Source organism: Esox lucius, chromosome 8 (assembly GCF_011004845.1).
Source record: "Esox lucius isolate fEsoLuc1 chromosome 8, fEsoLuc1.pri, whole genome shotgun sequence".
NCBI classification, from domain to species: Eukaryota; Metazoa; Chordata; class Actinopteri; order Esociformes; family Esocidae; genus Esox; species Esox lucius.
In genome coordinates this window covers 20812570-20834912 of record NC_047576.1, presented here as the reverse complement: position 1 = coordinate 20834912, position 22343 = coordinate 20812570, and the positions used below count along the sequence as shown (strand labels likewise).

Sequence of the window (22343 nt, the reverse complement as noted above, 5' to 3'; positions counted from 1 at the left end):
TCAGCAGAAGGCTAGCCACAGTGTGTGGTCAGCAGGCATGTCCTCACGTGTATTGTGTCTTTCAGAGAGTTAATAGAGGAGCTGAACCTCATCATTAAGGAGGCTCTGGAGAGGAGGCCGGAGGTGGGTGCAGCTCAGTGTCCTGAAACAGCTCATTCAGTCATCCGTCAGACAGCCACTGCTCACTGCCCACTGTTTTTCCCTGGTTGTAGAACATGAAGCGACGCAGGCGCCGTGACATCCTCAGGGTCCAGCTGGTCCGGATCTTTGAGCTGCTGGCGGATGCTGGAGTCATCAGTCAGACGTGAGTGGACACCAGACCAGTTTGGACCAGTCCCAAGTTGTCACATCAATGCAAATGGTTATGGGATCCTTGTAGAGAATCATGTGCCTTCCGTCTTTTGACTCACGTGTGTGTGTGTGTGTGTGTTCACCTGCAGTACGAGTGGCGGTCTGGATGGGGAGAGTCACTCTCTGAACTCTACCCTGTTGGAGTATGTGGATCTGACCAGACAGCTGCTGGAGGCCGAAAATGACAAAGACTCAGACACACTGAAGGACATCCGCTGCCACTTCAGCGCCTTGGTGGCCAATATCATCCAGAACGTCCCAGGTACACACATGCTTGCATACACACTGCGCTCTGTGAAGTGTTGTCAACGGTGTGTTGGGTCGGCGTTTTGACTTACATGTGTTCCCACCAGTTCACCAGAGGAGGACCATCTTCCCCCAGCAGTCTCTGAGACACAGTCTGTTCATGTTGTTCAGCCACTGGGCCGGGCCGTTCAGCATCATGTTCACCCCGCTGGATCGCTACAGCGACCGCAACATGCAGATCAACCGGCACCAGTACTGTGCACTCAAGGTACAGCCGTCTGTTCTTACAAAGCCGTTGTCGAGGTCTCTCTGTAAACCACGGTCAGGAAACTGGACACAGCCCGACAGTCAGGGGAACTTAATTCCAATCATTATTTCACAATGGTTTTACGCTCCAAAATGACCCAGTTAGTGGTTGTGTATGAAAACATCACGCTTTAATCACAGTAGATATGGTATGAGCTGGCCAACCTCTAGAAGTCTGTCAGTCCTCAGCAGTTTTGCCGGCTCCAGTCTGTACTCCCCATCCATGCCTATGTGGTTGATGTATGTGTTTGCTATGTAGGCCATGTCTGCTGTGTTGTGCTGCGGTCCAGTTGCTGACAACGTGGGCCTCTCCTCAGATGGCTACCTTTACAAGTGGCTGGACAACATCCTGGACTCCCAGGACAGGAAGGTAAGAGAGAATATACACCACTGCTCCTCCCCACCTGGATGACCTTGCCCTGACCCCGTCGTCTGCTCTGAAAACGTAACGGAGCCGGGTCATGTGGAGCGTTCACCTGTTCAGTGATTTAGGGCGGTGTGGAGAAGTGGAAGGAGATTTGCTAGGCTGGCGCCCGGAGTTCAGTGTTAGGTCTGATAATCCATACGTCTGCCCCTGTAGGTGCACCAGTTGGGCTGTGAGGCTGTGATGCTGCTGTTGGAGCTGAATCCAGACCAGAGTAACCTGATGTTCTGGGCCGTGGACCGCTGCTACACTGGGTCACGGCGCGTGGCGGCCGGTTGCTTCAGGGCCATCGCCAACGTCTTTCACAACAGGCACGTCTCTTCTCTGGTTGTAGCGCGTGTGTGGTCCTCTGTGGACAATTGCCTACTTACAACATGAACCTACTTAGTAACATATCCTACTAATGAATGGATTGTCCCAGCTGGACAGTTTGCTGTGTCATGTCTACCGCGTGGGAGTCAACACTAGCGTTAGTAAGTTTGAATTCCAACTGTTAAGACCAGCTGACAAAAGCTGTACAAACTGTACAAATCCTTGTCTTATCGTGTTTGTTTTGCCATTTGAACAGAAATTAAGTGTAGAATTTAACAACACAGAAAAGCCTGGTTCTACAAATTCTGCATTTTAGGCTGTGCTTTTGTATCCACCAAAAATAATAATAATAAAGTCATTTCACTATTACTACCGATATATTATGGACATTTTGGAAATGGAAATACTGGCCAATCTGTAACCTAGTGAAGGATGAGCTGGCCAATCTGTAACCTAGTGAAGGATGAGCTGGCCAATCTGTAACCTAGTGAAGGATGAGCTGGCCAATCTGTAACCTAGTGAAGGATGAGCTGGCCAATCTGTAACCTAGTGAAGGATGTGCTGGCCAATCTGTAACCTAGTGAAGGATGAGCTGGCCAATCTGTAACCTAGTGAAGGATGAGCTGGCCAATCTGTAACCTAGTGAAGGATGTGCTGGCCAATCTGTAACCTAGTGAAGGATGAGCTGGCCAATCTGTAACCTAGTGAAGGATGAGCTGGCCAATCTGTAACCAAGTGAAGGATGAGCTGGCCAATCTGTAACCTAGTGAAGGATGAGCTGGCCAATCTGTAACCTAGTGAAGGATGAGTTGGCCAATCTGTAACCTAGTGAAGGATGAGCTGGCCAATCTGTAACCTAGTGAAGGATGAGCTGGCCAATCTGTAACCTAGTGAAGGATGAGCTGGCCAATCTGTAACCTAGTGAAGGATGAGCTGGCCAATCTGTAACCTAGTGAAGGATGAGCTGGCCAATCTGTAACCTAGTGAAGGATGTGCTGGCCAAGCAGTAATCTATTGTAAGATGAGCTGGCCAGTCTGCACTATACCTACATGAATATTTTATTAACATATTTCACACCCTTCTGATGTTGGCACAAAACACTCCAACACATTAAACCTATTTCAATTATACTTAAAACCATTTTGCTCATATTGTAGGTACTGATTGTCACATTTCATAAGTCTTAACTGAAAGGCTATAATGTCTCTAATCTGTAACGTACTAGTACTGATTGAAACGGCATGTTTTCCAGGGATTACCAGTTTGACACTGTGGTGCTGCTCAACCTAATCCTGTTCAAGGCAGCTGATTCGTCCAGAGATATCTATGAGGTGGCCATGCAGCTGTTGCAGGTTCGTTTGCCACTTTTCTGAACATGTACGGCTGTCCACTGGCATGTTTCTTTGCCTGTACTAAATGTTATTTTTCAGTGTTCTGTATTTTTGAGTGTACTCAATGTGTTTTCCCCAGATCTTGGAGCCCAAGCTCTTCCGTTACGCTCATAAACTAGAGATCCAGAGAACAGATGGGATTCTGACCCCTCCCTCTCCCCTGCCTCACCTCTACTCCGTCTCCTACTACCAGTTGTCTGAGGAGCTGGCCCGGACCTACCCGGAGCTCACCATGCCCATTTTCTCAGGTCTGCACCAACAAACAAACGCATTACACTCTAGTCTGGCTTGTTGGGAATATGTCCGATGACACCTCTGTTTGAGATGCAGGCCCCAGCTTTGACATTAAGCAGATAGATTTAATGTCCTGATGACTGTTTCCACCCAGAGGTAAGCCAGCGCATCCAGACAGCGCACCCTGGTGGTCGCCAGGTGATGCTTCACTACCTCTTGCCGTGGATGAACAACGTGGAGCTGGTGGACTTTAAGCCTTCGCCTCGGAGACAGGAGGAGGCGCCCATGGGTGAGGAGGAGGAGGATGCCCGGGAGCGTGACTTGATGATGGTCAACAGCCGCCGCTGGCTCCGAGGGGAGGGCTGGGGCTCCCCGCACGCCACAACCATGGTGCTCAACAACCTCATGTTTATGACTGCCAAGGTATGACCGCAACCTAACCACACACGCTCAAAATACATTGGAGAAGATGGTGTCTGTTTGCTGGAGCCGTGTTGTTCTTTTGTGTTCAGTATGGGGATGAGTTTGCCTGGTCAGAGATAGAGAATGTGTGGACCACCCTCGCAGACAGCTGGCCAAAGAACCTCAAGATCATCCTGCACTTCCTGATCAGCATGTCAGGGGTTAACAGTGAGCCCAGCCTCCTGCCCTATGTGAGTCGGGTTCATACATTATCCTCTCTCCCACCCTACTGTAGGTTAATCCAGTTCATACATTATCCCCCCCGGCACACATCAGTCCAGTTCATTCATTATTGTCTCTCCATCACACACCTTCCATGTCCAACCATTATTGTGTGTGTGTGTGTGTGTTCGTTCAGGTGAAGCGGGTGGTGGTGTACCTGGGCAGAGATAAGACTATGCAGCTTCTGGAAGAGCTGATGTTTGAACTGGACCTGACAGACCCAGTGAGCTCGGCTGTCACTCATATGGACAACCCCCCCTACTACCGCATCACCTCCAGCTACAAGATCCCCTCGGTCACCTCAGCAGGTAGACAATCATATCGGAGCCCACCTACCTGCTTTCAGAACGTTAAACTCAATGCAAAACAAATTGTTCACTGTTCTTGTCATGTTGTTGAATGTGTTTATAATAGAAATAAGGCCCTTAGGGTTGGTGCTTTGTCCTTATACCTCCTCAGAGTCAGAACGGCCTTCCTTTGCAGTGTGTTTACACGTACCCAGAATGTTAACTGGTGTACATGTTCTGATAGTGGAAATGTACATATAAGGACCTAAATCAATATGTATTTTAAACTGCGTATTTTGTTACAAAGTGAACGTCAAAGCAATTGTCCAAAGTTACCCAGGGAGTTGGAATACAGAAGCCTGCTGGTGTGGGCTGTTGAGGGATCATGCAGGCAAGCTAGAAATATTCAAGCCCTCAACTTATTTGCCATCATTGGTCTTGCAGCTTTTTGGTCCAAGACTAACAGATACTTAAGCTGAGTAACTCTTAAGACATTACCATTAAACAAAAAGGTAATGGATAATTTAAAACAACAAAATATTTGCTAATGTATCACTGAATGTACATCGTCACAGTGCCCTAGCAACGGCAGAAATGGAGACCGACCACACAATCTCATTCAGTCGACATACACTCATGTGCATCACATTAAGTGCTGAGCGTTGTAGATGAACGGAAATTAGCAGTCTTGAAAGCACAGCCCCCCTGTACTCCTTGTCGTTTCTAACCTACTTACCCATCTACTCCCTCTGGGACTGTTTGACTCCGTGTATGACCGTCTCATTAAGCCGTACTGACATGGTGTCATGTTCCCACCCACCTCCTGAACCTTGTCGTGTTGCCATAGCTCCTAGATGCCTTTCCCGGTCTCTGTCCACAGGAACCACCTCCAGCAGTAACACCATGGTGCCGGGAGCAGAAGGTCACCATGACACCAGCAAGAACAAAGACCCCAACATGGATGACAGGTATGACGTGGATCACTTCACACACACACACACACACCGTCTCAGACACCGACGCACGCTCCCTCGCAGTGAGACTGCAGCTGTCCATCTCTGTCCCCTCCAGTTATGTCCATCTGGACATCTACAGCGGTCTGAACAGTAACCTGAACCGCCAGCACCACCGCCTGGAGTCTCGCTACAGCAGCAGCTCTGGAGGATCCTACGAGGAGGAGAAGAGTAAGAGTCACCGCCCGGCTGATCTCCACCCTGGTTTGGATATGCGTTTCCAAAGGTCCATGCGACCACGGGTGTTAATCCACTGTTGTTCCCAGGTGATTCTATGCCGCTGTACGCTAACTGGCGTCTGAAGGTGATGGACCACAACCGTCCAGAGCCACTCCCCTTCCCGCCCACAGGGGGCTGCTGGTCCCCTCTGGTGGATTACCTGCCAGAGACTAATACCCCCGGAGTACCCCTCCACAGGTAACCTCTTCCCCCCCTTCACTCCTCCTCTGGCCCCAGTTGGACCTCCTGGTCCCAGCTTGACCGTCTGTTGCGGTGTTTCTCAGGTGCAACATCGCTGTGATCCTACTGACTGACCTCATAGTGGACCACGGGGTCAAGGTGGAGTGGAGTGCCTACATTCACCTCCTGCTGCACTCCATCTTCATAGGTAACTCACCTCTTGCCTGTGTAGAGCTGGCCAGTTGACAAAAAGGCAGGCAAACTCTGCCCATTTTCCGGTGTTCATCGTGCCTTGTTCTTCCAGGGTTTGACCACCAGCATCCCGAGGTCTATGAGCACTGTAAACGCCTGCTGCTTCACCTGCTTGTGGTCCAGGGAACCAACAGCAGCGTCCAATCCCTGGCCTCCGTGCTACTGCGCAACCGGGAGTACAACGACCCCAAGGTGCTGACTGTGAAGCCAACGCCCCACCAGTTCAACCTCACAGGTCAGTATTGCTCTGTAAAACCTGAGGAGGAGAGGAGCTGAAGAGAGGATTCTGTTGTTTGTGAATGTATTGGAAGCCTTGGGTTTGGCTTAAATTTTTAATTAAGTAAATGTTTGAATATAAACGACAAAAGGCTTGGACAAAAAGACATTTAAACACCCCAAAACAATACCTGGGTTTATTGCTTCACTGAGTTTTCTACACCTTCTACTGGAAATGTCCCACTGTTCTTGTTTTCCCATGTTTAAGGGGTATACTCCAGAAACTAGTTTTTTCAGATATTGCTAAAGGATTTCATAATGCCTTGCACACATTCAAGGAAGCAAACTTCCCTGTGTTTGAGGGTTGGAATGATATTTATTAAATTGAGTGCCTAATTTTGGTGCAGATGTGTATATTGATAGAGTTTTGGTTTTAGAGAAAGCATTTCCTCCAGTTTTTTGCAGTGGACTCCTCCAGTTTTACCGACAACCAAATAAGGCATTTAAAGAAAAGTTAGCAAAACAATTAAACAGCTTCTGCAATGTAAAATCAAATCGCAGTGTGGGGACAGCTTTCATTTCAATTATCAATTTCCTTTCAACCTTTTTGAAAAGAGGTAGGGAGTTACTTAACAAAGTTTGCAATTATATTTAGCTGATCCTGTCTCTTCCTTTGCTGTGTTCTGTATTGTTCCTTAAGCCCAGAAGGGGGCAGCAGAGACCCTCATTTGCTCCCCTGTTCACAGATCAGTTCACGAAGTCTCAGATGTGTCCATGGTAACCTATTCACCAGCCCAGAAACTCTGTTTTCATGTGCTTGTGTATGTGGTCCTCATGCAGGAGTGTGTGACTTTGTGCCAGACTACCAGCCGTCTCCCATGACAGACTCAGGCCTGAGCTCCAGCTCGACATCGTCCAGCATCAGCCTGGGAGCCGGAGGAACGCCCCTGCCTCACCTCACCCCTGCCCTGATCAATGAGGTGGATGTCACCGCCGAGCAGGACGAGAAGGTCAAAGCCCTCATTGAGTTTGTCACTTCCAGGTGAGCAATACTTTGCTATACTGGAGCCTACGCTTGCTGTTAATATTGGATGTGTCTCTTGGTCGTCGGAGCTGTTATATCAGTTTGCTGTGTGTTGGCCTATCATGACTAACTTCCTCCAATCCATGTGCCTGGTCTCACGCTTGCAGCCGTGTCTGAACGGATGGGGTATAGTTGGATTGCATGTGTTTGAGTGGAAGTGTGCCGGTTCATTCAGATTCTTTGGGTCTTTTGGGGTAATCATTTTAGGGTTTGACACGCTGTGTGTTGAGAGTTGTAACTTCTCTTGTTACCTGCAATAAATGTCTTTCTGTTGGCCCTGCAGGAAGCGGGGTCCCCTGTGGAACCACGAGGATGTGTCACCCAAGAACCCCCACATAAAGAGTGCTGACCAGCTCAGCGTGTTCCTCAGACATGTAGTGACTGTCTTCAAACAGTCCGAGTCAGGTTAGTGTGTTTGCCGGAGACACTGGCGAAAGATGGACAGTTTCTGCTGAAAGACCAGCGGGTTTGAATCCATGCTGCAGCAGTACACGTGTGCTGAAAGCGGCACCTCAGACCGCTTCCCGCTTTTCTTATTTCTCTCTGTTGCCTCTCTGCCTTTCCTTGACACAATGTGTTTGTGTGGCAGGTTTCCAGCTGGACCAGTTGCTCAGTGAGGTCGCCCTGCAGACGGCCTTGTCCTGCTCCTCTCGGCACTATGCAGGCCGATCCTTCCAGATCTTCAGGGCACTCAAACAACCTCTGACAGCTGCCACTCTTTCTGCTGTCCTGTCACGCCTTGTAGAGACAGTGGGAGATCCTGGAGAGGAAGCACAGGTGAGTCAGTCTGTTTCAGGAAAAAACCCTCTAAATAAGACATCTGCCTCAAGTCTGTTGCCACTACCTTCTGATCTCAGATCAGAGAGGGTGTAGCTGTTCATACATGCGCCCCCGCCCCCCTGATGGATTATCCTCTCTGACCTCGGATAGGCGTCTCTGTCCGCAATGTTGACCTCCGACTCTCGTTTCCCTCAGGGTTTTGTTATCGAGCTGCTGCTGACTTTGGAGTCAGGGATCGACACGCTCGCTGACACCGTGAAGAACTATGACCTTCTCATCGCCTTGGCACAGTAAGCGGCTGACCAGTTCACACTTCCTCAACACACGCCGCTTTGAGACCGGGCGTTAGTCAGGTACTGAGTTGGCTTTGATTTGTCCCTGCAGGGCCTCTGCTCCTGAGCACTCGCTGGGGGCTAAGTTTGCAGCCAATAGGAAGAGCACGGGCCAGCTGAACCTGAGCAGTGGGGGTCTGTTCCTCCCGGGCCACTACCCGCATGGCCACGCCCGCAGCAACTCCCTCCGCGCCAGCCTCATGGGCGAGCGCAAGGGCGACCGCCGCCGCAGCAACACCCTGGACGTCGCCGACCGCCTCTGTGGTAGCCACGGCAACCTGGCCCGAACGCGGAGCTTGTCGTCTTTGCGGGAGGGCGGAGGGGGTGGGCCCGGCAGGGAGGCCACCCCTCCGGTGGACCCGTCCAACCTGATGGCCACGGTGTTCTGGATAGCCACCTCCCTCCTGGAGTCGGACTACGAGTTTGAGTACCTGCTGGCCCTGCGGCTGCTCAACAAGCTACTGGGCCAGCTTCCCCTGGAGAAGGCCGACAGCAGGGAGAGGCTGGAGAGGGTGCAAGCCAAGCTGAAGTGGTACAGCTTCCCCGGCCTGCTGCAGCTGTTCCTCAAGGGCTTCACCTCAACGTCCACCCAGGAGCTCACCATCCACCTGCTCAGCAAGCTCATCAGCGTCTCCCGACACACTCTGGTCGACCCCTCCCAGGTGGCAGGTAAGAGAGCAGGTATTGATCCCATTGATTTCATCTAGCGCCAAGTTCCTGGCTCCATGCCTGGTAAATGGCACTCATCCCTCCCAGGCTAGTGCCTGCTTATGGGAATTGGGCGGTTTACCATCTTTACACAGGAGAATGACATAAATTTTGATTGTGACGTTGATCTGTTGCCGTCTCCTTGTAGGATTCCCTCTGAACATCCTGTGCCTGCTGCCTCACCTCATCCAGCACTTTGACAACCCTACACCGTTCTGCAAGGAGACGGCTGACAAGATAGCCAAGGTGTGTGCCGAGGAGAAGACGTCCACGCTGTCCAACAAGTCAGCCACGCTGTCTAACCTGGCACATATGATGACCCTGTACAGCACTCACAGCTACTCCAGAGACTACAGCAACTGGATCAACGTGGTGTGTCGCTACCTACACGACGCCTTCCCTGAGATCACCTTCAATCTGGTCACCTACCTGGCCGAGGTAAGTTCCCGTAACACTGGGCCGGAGGACCGAAGCGGCCAATTGATTAACAGTTATCCCTCAGTTACCTTGAATTGATTGTTTTTGACGAGCTGGTAGATGTCCTGCATCCAGGATGGCCAGTAGGAGAGCCTGTTCATAACTCTTCCCCTCTTTTCTGCAGTTGCTTGAGAAAGGCCTACCCAGCATGCAGCAGTCCCTGCTACAGATCATCTACAGCCTGTTGAGTCACATTGACCTTTCAGCTGCGCCGGTCAAACAGTTCAACCTGGAGATCATGAAGATCATTGGCAAATACATCCAGGTGAGACCTGGTTTGTCCATTTCAGGATTCAACACTGATGTTTACGGCGTCTGTCTCTGAGACGTTTTAGAGAGAAGGAATGAGAGATACAGACATAGAGCTGCCTGGCACAGAAACCGTTCCTCCCGTAGCTCGTTCATGTCAGCAGACAAGGCTTTCATGTCCTGGAGAGAGTGTGACTGACTATCTGAGCAAGAAAGCCAGAATGTCTCCCTGTCTACAGACTGATTCATTTTGGAAGAATAGTATATTAAAGCAGGTCATGCAACTCATGGCATATAGACCCAGCCAGCCATGGCTCTTTATGGAAGAGCCTTTTACCAGTCCTGAGCCCTGGGCCCTAACTGCTCATCCAGACTGAGTTGCAGCTTACAAACCATCCAGCCTCAGGACATTCCACCACTCACCGACCTACACAGCTTTTGTACAAGGGGATTCTTTCTTTAGTGTACGACCATTCATTCAGAGTTCTTTCAAGGTCACTTGTAAGGGATGTCCAAAAGGTCTGAGTTGGATTGAAAGCCGCATCACCGGGGCACAGCCTTTGCCTACAATCCGATTTGGGGGGGGATTAGGTGATGGAAAATACAATTCTTTACCTTCCAGAAAGTTAAAGTGTAGAACTATGAAATGCGTGAATTTATTGACCATCTAGTCAACATAACATGAATGTGTTCCTCAGAGCCCGTACTGGAAGGAGGCCCAGAACATCCTGAAGCTGGTGGTGTCTCGGTCGGCCAGCCTGGTGGTGCCAGATGAGATGCAGCGCTCCTATAGCACCGAGTCCTCAGGGTCCCCAGAGATCGCCTTCACTCGGATATTCAACAACTCCTCTAAGGAGCTGCCCGGCAAGACGCTGGACTTCCACTTTGACATCTCAGAGGTGAAGTCTTGCCTGCTGAATGTGTGAACTGATGGTTTTGTGGCTGTGCTTTTGGTTTTATATTGTAACATCTCTTTTTATGAAGCTGTAATATGCTTCTATGCTATGCTAATACAAGTTAGTGCTAAAGCGATTTTCTCATGTTCTTACCTGCTCTCGCTTCATCTTGTCAACTTTTCACCCTTCTGTTTTTCTTCTTTCCGTGTTTCTTCAATACCATTCACCTTGACCCCTTGGCTTTTATCAAAAAGTAACAGACCGGTGTAATCACCTTTACTAACTATTTTAATCTTTGACCCCCAGACGCCCATCATAGGGCATAAGTATGGGGACCAGCGCACAGCTGCGGGGCGGAATGGGAAGCCGCAGGTCATCGCTGTGACACGAAGCACGTCTTCCACATCCTCTGGATCCAACTCCAATGGCCTGGTGCCTGTCAGCTGGAAGAGGCCTCAGCTCTCCCAGGTACCTACAGCCTATATGATGAAACTAGGCCTGATGCCAAACATTGGTATGCAACGGCATTTTGTTCATGTTTTTTTTATTGTCTCGTTTCAGAGGAGAACTAGAGAGAAGCTCATGAATGTTCTCTCTCTGTGCGGTGCCGAGTCGGGCATTCCCAAGAATCCTTCTGTAAGACACCCTGCATGTCAAACTGTGAGCGAGCATGGCCAGCGATTTAGTGGTCAACTTCAACAAACACATCCCATCACTGCATGTGATCAGGGAACCACTTACTATAACCAGGCTGTCTCTGTCTGGGTTTAGGTGGTGTTCTCGTCCAACGAGGACCTGGACTCAGGCGACCAGCAGACCAGTCTGATCCCCACAGTGGAGGAGGCGGTAAGGGAAGAGGAGGTTCAAGGGGAGGACGCAGGAAGTGAGCAGCAGTTTGGGGTCTTCAAGGACTTTGACTTCCTGGATGTGGAGCTGGAGGACGCAGAGGTGAGGGCCATGTACTGTCTCTACACACACGCCTTTCTCTGCACACTATACCGTATCAAGCCACTTACAAAGGTCATTGTGCCGTCCTTTTGGACGACGTTGTCGATTGGAGACGGTAAACGGTTTCTTTCAGCGTGTGCGATTGTGTGCGTCTTAACATTGCTGTATGAGTGTCATCGTATGACTTCTCTTCCATGATGTCATATATCTGTCCCCACTTCTTCTGTCTAACCCACCTGTTGCCTCTCCTCTCATCCCGCAACAAGGAGCTGCAGGTATGTATTTGGTCCAGGTTGTTAGTGCAGCTCTTCACCACGCCCCCGTGTTTCTGTCAGTGATGTGATTGTTGTAATCCTGTAGAAGCACCGGTTTGGCCAGTCTACATCCCATAAAGCATGCCACAAAAATGTTTAGTTTGGTTCATGGTCAATGTAGTCTGCACTCTGTCACTCAGTTATACCTTTGCGAAATGGTTGGGTGTCTGAAATGGCTGAGGTCGAACGGCTTTAGAGGACAGGCGTAGTCACATCCCGTGACTGCATACACAGCTCTTAGATGGCATGTTAGCAGCGTACTGTGTTGTGGACGTGTGCTGTTGTGACCCATCTGACCCCGCCTCCTCCTAAGTTGGTCCTTTCCGGCATCTGACTTGTCGCTCTGGGTGTCCTGCAGGGCGAGAGCATGGACAACTTCAACTGGGGCGTGCGTCGGCGCTCCCTGGACAGCATGGACAAGGGGGAAGGAGACGGGGACACGCCGTCCCTGCAGGAGTGTCAGTACGCGGGCAGCACGCCCAGCCTCAACCTCACCAACCAGGAGGACACGGACGAGTCGTCTGAGGAGGAGGTACTGACCGCTAGCCAGATTCTCACCCGCTCTGGCCTCGTAAGTCTCCACCACCAACCGGGTTCCCCTCTGCCCCCCCTGCTCCTCACACAGCCTGCTGGCATGGTGTGCGTGTCGCTGAGCAGAGCTGCTCCTCGCCCCTTATGGTCAGGGGCTAGACGCTTGCTTCTGCTGGGAACGGTCACTATTTCCCCTCACTGCCCCCCTCACTCCCCAAACCTAGAGCCTCCCCCCTCATTTTACCCACAAACCTGTCCCCCCCATTCCTACATAAATCGTTTTAGGTAAGTAATGTACAGACCCAGTCGGTGCTTCTGATTCTCAGTTTCGGTTCAGCTTTCTGGTATGTTTAGGTCTTCAATGTAGCTCCTTCCTGTACACAGTAGCTGGGAGATTAGCTGTATCAAAGTGTTAACTCTTGACTCTAGTCCAGAGCATGCCATCTCACAGAAACACTAGTGAAATGTACAACTAGCATCTAATCAACTGCATGTTCCTCTGTGAGCATGATCCCAGTAACCCAAACATCCTGCTGCCTTTATCAAACTCTTTGCTTTGCTCTAAGTGGCTCTGTAGCCAACCTGGCCAAGCTGTTAACAACAGTAATTCCTAGACTAGAGTTGCACTTCAGCCTGTGCTCTCATCTTCCTCCTACTTTGGGCTTGATGGCGCGCTGTGCGAATGAGACTGTGCCTTCAGTGGCCGTCGGCCAAAAGACTGTCGTGTGTAGATGTGAGGTAACTCAAACTGTGCTGTGATGAGCATGCAGCATGTCATTTACAGACACATTTTTGTGGGAAAGTCCAACGTTATGAATAACACCTGGATTGTAGTTTTTTTTCCAGAAAGGTTAACGTCAGAAAAATGTGGCTGAATGTTTAACTGAAAAACCTAAACGGTATACTTGCTGATATCCTGTAGGCTTGAGGAAGCGCAATGAAGTAGATGATAGCAGAGATGTTCAATGAGTAGGCTCCAATTTGTATTTAAAAAAAAACCGAGGTCAAATGTTTTTTTTGCCGTCTCCCTCACCTCAGATGAACAGTGACTCAGCTACGGACGACGCCACGTCCAACCACGTGGACTCTCTGCAGCAGTCCCAGGAGTCATCCTGCAGTGGTCTGACGGAAGAGACCACCGCCCTGCTGCCCCGCGTGGACAGCCCCGCCCTGGAGATGCCCCGCTCCGACTCCCTCAGCAGCCAGCTGCCTGAGGTGCGACCAATCGGGAGAAATAAATTGTGGTGCTCCGGCTCTTTCTAGCTCGTTACCTTTTAAAGTTTTTTTATTTTATTAATTTTTTCCCTGCGCTACGCTGCCCGCCTTATACATTTTCTCCTGGCTCTGTGGTGACAGCGCTGTTCCTTATGTGCAGCAGGCTGGCTCTTGACTGTTCTCTGGACAGAGCAGGAGGGGGCGCTCTCTCTGCTCGCATCTTTTCCTCTTCTTGTCGTCCTGTTGTGCGGGTGCAACCGCTGTTCTGGGCTCTTGCTTTCTCTCTGCTTGTCCGGTCTGGCTTTGACATGTTTGATTGGGGGAGAGATCTTGGGCGCTGCTCGCCTCAGGCCAGCTGAAACTGCTCAGCTCTCAATTGGGTACCTGAACGCTCAAATGGGCACTTAGACCTCCTGCTGAGCGCTGGACAACCCCAAGGCATGTGAGTATGAGCTTATTGAGTCAGCTAGCAATATTAGAGAGCACTGTGAAGCAAAACACACATAACATTCAGATCAAACCTGGTCACCCAATCAGGTAACATTTTAACATGCGCTCACTAACGCTCGCATTAACATTTTCCATTATCCTATTACATTAACCAGTTTCTGCGAACGCTGGCTTGCGTAACCATGGTGAGTATGCCCCCTTGTTCAACACTTCGTCCATAATGTATATAGTTCCCTGTCCTTAGGGTTTGTGTGGATAGTAAAGCTGCCTGTGTTTGACCCCTGAAAACCCATTCTGAATTGATTCTCACGGGCCCTTACAAAGGACACAAACCTGTGGATGAAATGTGAATGAAACAGTTCCAGAACCGAACACTTCTCCTTAGTCATGTGAATGGTGCGTTCCCTATGATCTCATACTCCTCCCACTATCATCTCAATATCAAGCCAAGGACATCTCCCTCATCACAGGCCCAGCTCTTAGCCTAATGAGCCCCCGATAAAATAATCAATACTGTTACTCATCTGGTCTGCGACAGCCCAGACGGCCCCCCACCACTCCTAAAAGCTTTCCGTAATATGGCCCCTGTGCGTCAGTGACGCCTTGGCAGCCTGCCACTCTGTTTAATGCACCAGGCTTTCAGATGGAGGGAAAAACACTGAGAAATCAAGTCATTTCAATTGGACGTTGTGGAAAAGCCCTCCTTGGACTTGACGTCCATGGACATGTCTTGCATGAACAGGCGACTCGTATTGTTTCCTGTTATTGTCACTCAGAAATCTGCCCTGTCACATGACAAAGCCGTTTGGTCATTGTCGGTTGGGTCACAACATGGTTGTGTTCAACAGTCACTTTTCTGTGCCGTGTGATCTACTTTAACTCCAATGCTATGTAATTGACCATAACGATATTTTGTTTGCACAGTTAGTTACTGTTGTTTTATTGTGATCTGTAAATCACTAGTTCATGGCATGAAACACATCATTGTGTGACAGGTCATCTGTCTGAAGGCCTTTCAGAAGGCCATGTTGTCAGTGCTTTTTAACCATGAGGGTCACCATCTTAAGCACCACCACTGATATTGGTCTTTCTGTTTATTGATTTCTCCTGAGAGAGACCGACTCAGAATATGAACTGTAAAATGAATATCAGTCTTTAAAATTATACTGACCAAGACTCCCTCTTGTTTAGTTCAGAATTATGTTGTTTTTGTTACATTTCCATGTCAGGCAGACAGTTAAGTGGATCTAAGGAAGATTTGCAGAAGGGCTATTGTCATGGCAACCAATCTGACCTGGTTCCATAAGGTCACCAGGAAATGTCTTTAAGACCAGTGTTATAGAAGTGGTGTCTTTGCTCATTTTGAATGCAGTTTTTCAGTGCAGGCCTCTGAAGGCGAAATAAATGTGACCCCCACTCCCCCCCCACCGCCACTTTGTTAGTGTCTTCAACATGCTACTGAGCCTCCTCTGCTGGCTGTGTTGTTGTTTAGGACGGGGTTAGCATGACGGCAGCGGACGAGCTGAGCAGCAGTGTGAGCACAGACACGGGGTTTGGCAGCAGTGCCCCCCCTCTGCCCCCGGACCCCCCGGAGTTGTACGATCTCACGGACACGCAGGACCCCCACGACCAACTTGACCCGGCCCCCCCTCCCCCTCCGGCCATAGACACCCCGCCGGGATCCCTCTGTGAGGAGGGGGACTCCCTCACGGTCCTGCCCCCCCTCCCAGACAGCCCCTGTGGCTCCGTGTGCGAGGAGGATGTGACGCTGGCACTGAAGGAGCTGGATGAACGCTGTGAGGAGGAGGAGGCGGACTTCTCGGATATGTCCAGGTGAGAGAACTTGCCGCACGGTTCGGGGGCCTCCAGTTAGGTGTGTTTGTACGTGTTCCGGTGTGTATCCGTGACTAAGTGATCCTGTCTCTACGTTGACATTCTGTTTACGTTTCCGTACATGATTTCAGTTCACACTTGCATGTGGAGAAGAGGAATCTGGGGGTTGTAAGCGAGAAGCCGGAGTGTTGCTGGCATGAATATTTCAGGTGCCACCTACTGCCGATGTTCCCTTGAGCAAGGCACTTAACCCCTTAACCCACTTTAAGGGCATGCCTCTGCCGCTGACCCTTCAGTGTTTAACTGTGTGCGTGCATGTGTGTGTAATGGGACATTAAGTATTGTATGTGCAGTTTTTACTGAAATTGTTGCTTGGAAGTGTGTATGTGTGTGTGTGTGTGTCTGTGTGTGTGTCAGGTCTGCCTGGCCTAGTTCGTCTTATGAGCTGCAGTAATGGGTTAGGTTGTCTTTGGCTTTTCCCAACTGCATTGGCTGATGAGGTCACCTGGCTGGGTGGTGAGGCTGGCCTCCTGGCCGGCCGCTGGTTTCTTTCTAAAGGTGTCTCCTTTCTGGCTTTAACATACAGACTGTGACCAAGGTGGTCAAACATGCTAGAGGACTCCAGTCACAGTGCATCAACAACACAACTCTGTAGAAATACCAGAGATATAGAAGCCAGCTCATTTAGTACACATGCAGTTACTTGAATTATGTTTCCCCCTTTCCAAACCCAAGCAGAATTATTTATCGCTAGAGGGAATGGCGGTGCTCCAAAACGATCCTCCCCGGGAAAACAGAGGGGCTCGGCTGTGTGTGTGTGTGTGTGTGTGTGTGTACCCACGTGTGCATATGTGTGTGCCAACCAGAAAGCTTAACTCAGCAGGACGCTGTGTGTGGAGCTTCCTGCTGTGAGGTTGGGGCCTGTGTTGCTGTGTGTGTGTCAGATCGTGGGCTTCGATAGAGGCATGCTCTGCATTGCTGTGTAGGACGGTGCACTATGACAGGCAGGCTAGCTTAGCTGGCAGGGAGACACTGTTACCGTGCTGTGGAGAGGAAGGCAGGCAGAGAGAGGAAGAGGCGCTAGCTAAGGTGAAGATGAGGATGAAGACCGTGTCCTCCACAGTGCTCGGCAGCACAGGCATCAGATACTTCTACTCTGTCTGCTTCGTCAGACTGTTTGGTCCCACGGGCCTGTGAGTATCTCTGTGTGTGTGTGTGTGTGTGTGTGTGTGTGTGTGTGTGTGTGTGTGTGTGAATAAGGTAGAAGCTCCTTGTGTTATCTTGGCTCTGGCTCTGCAGTGGATTGCTGCTGAATCCACACTGCAGCAAAAACGTCTGCAGTGAGAGCGGATCAGAGGAAGTCTGTTTGTTTTGGTTCCACTTAGAGCGAGGCTGTGCATGTTGGTGCGTTTGGAAGGAGGTGAGTTGTGTGTCAGTAGAGCTAAAGCAGGATCCTGTGTGTTTGTGTCTCCAGTCAAGACGAGGGGGATCAGGATGGTTATCCCGAGATCAAGGCCTCCCCACCCCCCTCTCCCTTCCTCTCCGCCATCCTGGCAGCTTTCCAGCCTGTCGCCTATGACAACGAGGAGGATGCCTGGCGTTGCCATGTCAACCAGATGTTGTCTGACACGGATGGGTCCTCTGCTGTGTACACCTTCCACGTGTTCTCCCGACTGTTTAAGGTGAGGGAAACCCTGTAGGATTCTGTCTGTGTGTGTGTGTGTGTGAGCTCTGTTGACTTTCATTGTCTGGGTTTATGCAGAGCATGCATCGGAAGTTTTCCACCATCACCCACTCGTCGGTTCGTTTCCTTGGAGAAAGGCTGCAGCGAATGGGGAACCAGTTCCTTAGTTCCCTGGAGGTCATGACCTCTCACTCTCAGTGCCCCACGGTGCTGCTGGACGCTGAAACAGTGAGTCTACATTGCAACTAAAGATTCCAGGGTTTTAGGTTTAAAAAAAATTCTCCAAACAGCTGTTTTTACTCAAGCGTGTGGTGTGTTATGTCTGTTTTGTAGCTGGTGTCATGTGGGCTCCTGGAGACTCTGAAGTTCAGCGTGCTGGAGTTGCAGGAACACCTGGACACGTACAACGGGAAGAGGGAGGCAGCCGAGGAGGTGAGATCCATCACCTTATCTCCATCTGTATTGGACACCCTGTCACCCTATTTTTATGCACCTAATTAGGTTTACAATATTCTGTCAACTCTTTTAAAGGATCTCTACTTTTCCCGAGATCCTTTATTGGAGGATTTGCTATATCAGGAAGGAATAAGCAGGATAATCTGGGAAAATCACAGAACAGTTCCTACAATTGTTCAATCCTCCATCCAGTTATTGATTATGTTACATATCTGTCCTGAGACCAGACCTCCACCAGACCTCTGGGGGGGGCTTCACTGGCCTCATTCCTAAAGCTCAACGATGCTCTAGATACAGTCTGATTTCCACTCTAGTCCAGAACAGGGAGAAACTGAGAGAACAGAGGAGAGACAACAAGCTGAGTCATCAGAAGATTAATGGCTTGGGTGTCTCTCATCAGGGGTCAGCCATTGAATCACTGCAATGATATGAGTGGATTTATCTAGCGACATCCCCTGCTGACAGGCTAAAAATATCCCCTGGCCCTGCTAAATCAGTTACAGTGCCGTAGAGCAGGAAGGAGAGATGGTGGGTGGCGGGGGTTAAAGAGGACAGATTGTGTGTGAGAGCAGGGGATGGGGGATTCTGGGATGCTAATTGAATGAGAAGGGTGCGGTCCATGAAGGAAGGGGAACCGCCCCCTCCCTGCCCTGAAGCAGACCCTCTTTAATTTGTTAAGTACAGCACTCTTATTAAATCTATCCCCTACACACACACACACACACACACACACACACACACACTCTCTTACACTTTTCCATTAAAAAACAAATGCCTTGCATAGACTGACGTAGGCATGACGTGTGTCTTCTTTCCTTCTCCCATCCTCACAGTGGTTAGAGAACTGCAGGAAGACGTTTGGCGACAAGGACGACAACCAGCGCCCCAACACTCAGGCCCAGGTAACCCCCACATACCTGAACACCGCTGAGCTGTGTGTAGAAATGCACGGTACATATGGAAAATGCCTCCTCATCGCTGAGTCTCAAAGCCATTTTAAATGCCCACTCATTCTCAACGAAATGGTTCAACTTCCTACCAGCTCACCAAATCCGCCGCTCAAATGAGACGCAAACTGCTGATCTTAACACTTTTTGGCTACTGAACCCTGGTCAGTCCGCTGGTCCTGAAGCCAGTATTAATTCAGCTTTCTGATAGATATGCGCTGACTTGAGGTCAGCCAAGATTACCTGTTACAGGGATGTTGAGGGCTGAGACACACCTGTTTTTGGTTTCTGCCTTGTAATTAATGTAGTTAATTTCACTCAGCTGGGATCCCAGGCCTGAATAAGTCCCGGCCATGTTGTGTGATGTCCTTGTCCCCGGAATATTCTGACTTGGCTGCTGGAGGTGAAAGATGTACAGCTCCCTTCTCTTGTTCCCCTCCCCCTCTCTTTCAGGGAAGAGAAAGTGCTTGGCTGTAAACGATGAGCTCTGTTGCATTCTCATCAGCACAGTTGAACATACTCATTCGCTGTTCTCTTCCACTTCACTCCCCTGCAATGTCTTCTGTCCTCTTACCTCTGTCTACGTCCTCCTCCCGGTCCCATTTCCCTCTACGTCCTCCTCCCGGTCCTATTTCCCTCTACGTCCTCCTCCCGGTCCTATTTCCCTCTACGTCCTCCTCCCGGTCCTATTTCCCTCTACGTCCTCCTCCCGGTCCCATTTCCCTCTACGTCCTCCTCCCGGTCCCATTTCCCTCTACGTCCTCCTCCCGGTCCCATTTCCCTCTACGTCCTCCTCCCGGTCCCATTTCCCTCTACGTCCTCCTCCCGGTCCCATTTCCCTCTACGTCCTCCTCCCGGTCCCATTTCCCTCTGTCTACGGCAGCCTCCCGGTCCCATTTCCCTCTGTCTACGGCAGCCTCCCGGTCCCATTTCCCTCTGTCTACGGCAGCCTCCCGGTCCCATTTCCCTCTGTCTACGGCAGCCTCCCGGTCCCATTTCCCTCTGTCTACGGCAGCCTCCCGGTCCCATTTCCCATCTCTATGTTTTTCCACTGCTTGGACGTAAACACACTGATCCTTGAACAGCTGCTGTGAGCTGTTTTTCTTACAGAACCACTGTTGGAACTGATCTGAAAACAGGTGTTAAGACGGCTACCCCTCCTGCCTCTTGCCTGTCAGCTCACTGTATCATGTGAAAGCTCACTAATTCTTGGTTCTTTCTCTCTTCCTGTTTTGTTTGTTGTTTTTGTGACCTGCTCACCCTCTTGCTTAGCAAATGGAAAAACTAGCAGTAAGTGGTTCTCTTAGTACTCCTCTAGACTCTAACATAATGATGCTGTCACCCAGACAACACTGACCATCTCACCCTCTGTCCATGTACCACTGCTGCCAACCAGCCAGCCAGCCGAGGCCTGGGCCCCTCCCTCATTCACCTCTCATACTGTTCCCATCATTAGCCTTATGCAGATTGATTCTTTCCATTTGGCTTTGCCTTAATAAAACTCTTTAACCCATCCTCTCGACTGATTTGCCGTAAAATCCTAATTGTAAATGTTGTCTAGCTAATTTGAGAAGGGGGATGTTGACCTTGGTTATGGGGAGGAGAGGATAGAGAGAGAGGGAGAGCTGTGATTAGCAAGATTTGGTCTACCTATCATTTTGCATGCTTGTTGCTCCATTCCCATAAATGTTAAAAATCCAATTTTTCTTTCATGTTCCCCTGATGTTGTTGGATAATTCCGGCCATATATGGTCAGTAGTTCTCATCACTGTGGTTGGATGTACCTTCAGGGGCATGACAGACAGACAGTCCCAGACAGTCATTCATAGACGTCACCGGCCCAGACTGGTGGGGGTGGCTGTTGAACACCCAGTCCTCCAAGGCTAATGTTAATAGCTACTTGTACTGCTGGTTAATAGTGCAGGCCCGTCCCTACTGGTCTAGACCCCATTGGTAGTTTCTGTAGGGACATCTCTCAGCTCTGGCCCTTGTTAACCCTTTCATCTCTTCCCCCTTCTGTCTCTAACCCAGGATATTCATCTGTCTGATCACGTGAGCGTTATGCCTGGCCTTCTCAGAAGGCGGTGAGGTGTGGCTGGGTGTCTGTGGGTTACTCTGTGTTCTCTCTCTCCAGGAGTTGGAGTTGTGTCGCCGGCTGTACAAGCTGCACTTCCAGCTACTGCTGCTCTTCCAGGCCTACTGTAAACTCATCAGTCTTGTGGACACCATCAAGGGAGATGCTGAGGTGAGGCGGGGCGGGGGAACGGGTGGTGGAACACTGAAGGGGGATGCTGAGGTGAGACGGGGCGGGGCAGGGGAACGGGTGGTGGAACACTGAAGGGGGATGCTGAGGTGAGACGGGGCGGGGCAGGGGAACGGGTGGTGGGATGCTGAGGTGAGACGGGGCGGGGCAGGGGAACGGGTGGTGGGATGCTGAGGTGAGACGGGGCGGGGCAGGGGAACGGGTGGTGGAACACTGAAGGGGGATGCTGAGGTGAGACGGGGCGGGGCAGGGGAACGGGTGGTGGGATGCTGAGGTGAGACGGGGCGGGGCAGGGGAACGGGTGGTGGGATGCTGAGGTGAGACGGGGCGGGGCAGGGGAACGGGTGGTGGGATGCTGAGGTGAGACGGGGCGGGGCAGGGGAACGGGTGGTGGGATGCTGAGGTGAGACGGGGCGGGGCAGGGGAACGGGTGGTGGGATGCTGAGGTGAGACGGGGCGGGGCAGGGGAACGGGTGGTGGAACACTGAAGCTGCCGGAAGGCAACAACGGAAGCACTGTTATAGAAAAGGAGCAGTAGGCATCACTTCAGTCCACTGATTTATTTACCTTTATTTAATCAACCAAGTTCAAGAACAATACATATTTTACTATAACAATACTACAAATAAAATACTTTATTTTTTTTATTAAATACATGAAAAAAACGATTTTAACATAATGAAATATCTTGTGTTCCCCCCAAAATAAATGAAATTAAACTTTCACAATGCAAACAACCCAAGCATGCACCTCTTTGTATAGTTGAACCTCCACTTAGGTGACATGCCCCCAAAAAATGACTATGAAGGAATGTCCCAGTAGGATAAGATTTCAAAATTCTATGCAATGCCAAGATGTATGTGTTCTCTTTATCTTTCTTACACACACACCAACCACACCCTCAATATTTTGCAGCCCAACAGGCACTGAGGCAGGGCTGCACAGTCTCCATGTGATAATCTTTTGCCATTGGGTCTAGTTCCACTCAGTTTTTTTTTTACTGGTTTAATTTCATTTAATCCCCTGAATGAGACTGACTTATTTCTCACATCGAGAGATT

At 50.2% G+C, this 22343-nt stretch overlaps 1 protein-coding gene across 20 annotated transcripts in view; it reads left to right on the top strand.

Moving 5' to 3' along the window:
* Positions 1-22343, top strand: part of fryl (furry homolog, like) — a 72842-nt gene that overhangs the window by 48093 nt on the left and 2406 nt on the right. For 6 of the 20 annotated variants that reach the window (XM_020048996.3, XM_020048995.3, XM_020048990.3 and 3 more), the window contains 38 exons: positions 66-123; positions 213-304; positions 441-613; positions 705-865; positions 1163-1273; positions 1484-1638; positions 2893-2992; positions 3111-3279; positions 3420-3688; positions 3778-3918; positions 4086-4257; positions 5084-5204; positions 5308-5420; positions 5516-5666; positions 5753-5856; positions 5953-6135; positions 6957-7158; positions 7484-7605; positions 7790-7977; positions 8176-8270; positions 8365-8993; positions 9169-9458; positions 9622-9762; positions 10445-10645; positions 10949-11110; positions 11204-11302; positions 11414-11590; positions 11857-11865; positions 12263-12475; positions 13474-13650; positions 15593-15933; positions 16065-16142; positions 17408-17615; positions 17696-17845; positions 17951-18049; positions 18907-18975; positions 20293-20310; positions 21155-21265. In XM_020048996.3, coding sequence (XP_019904555.2) covers positions 66-123; positions 213-304; positions 441-613; positions 705-865; positions 1163-1273; positions 1484-1638; positions 2893-2992; positions 3111-3279; positions 3420-3688; positions 3778-3918; positions 4086-4257; positions 5084-5204; positions 5308-5420; positions 5516-5666; positions 5753-5856; positions 5953-6135; positions 6957-7158; positions 7484-7605; positions 7790-7977; positions 8176-8270; positions 8365-8993; positions 9169-9458; positions 9622-9762; positions 10445-10645; positions 10949-11110; positions 11204-11302; positions 11414-11590; positions 11857-11865; positions 12263-12475; positions 13474-13650; positions 15593-15933; positions 16065-16142; positions 17408-17615; positions 17696-17845; positions 17951-18049; positions 18907-18975; positions 20293-20310; positions 21155-21265 — 6052 coding nt within the window. The remainder of the gene's footprint in view (positions 1-65; positions 124-212; positions 305-440; positions 614-704; positions 866-1162; positions 1274-1483; positions 1639-2892; positions 2993-3110; positions 3280-3419; positions 3689-3777; positions 3919-4085; positions 4258-5083; positions 5205-5307; positions 5421-5515; positions 5667-5752; positions 5857-5952; positions 6136-6956; positions 7159-7483; positions 7606-7789; positions 7978-8175; positions 8271-8364; positions 8994-9168; positions 9459-9621; positions 9763-10444; positions 10646-10948; positions 11111-11203; positions 11303-11413; positions 11591-11856; positions 11866-12262; positions 12476-13473; positions 13651-15592; positions 15934-16064; positions 16143-17407; positions 17616-17695; positions 17846-17950; positions 18050-18906; positions 18976-20292; positions 20311-21154; positions 21266-22343) is intronic. The other 14 variants (XM_010872179.4, XM_010872176.4, XM_010872181.4 and 11 more) reach the window with 12 other exon arrangements.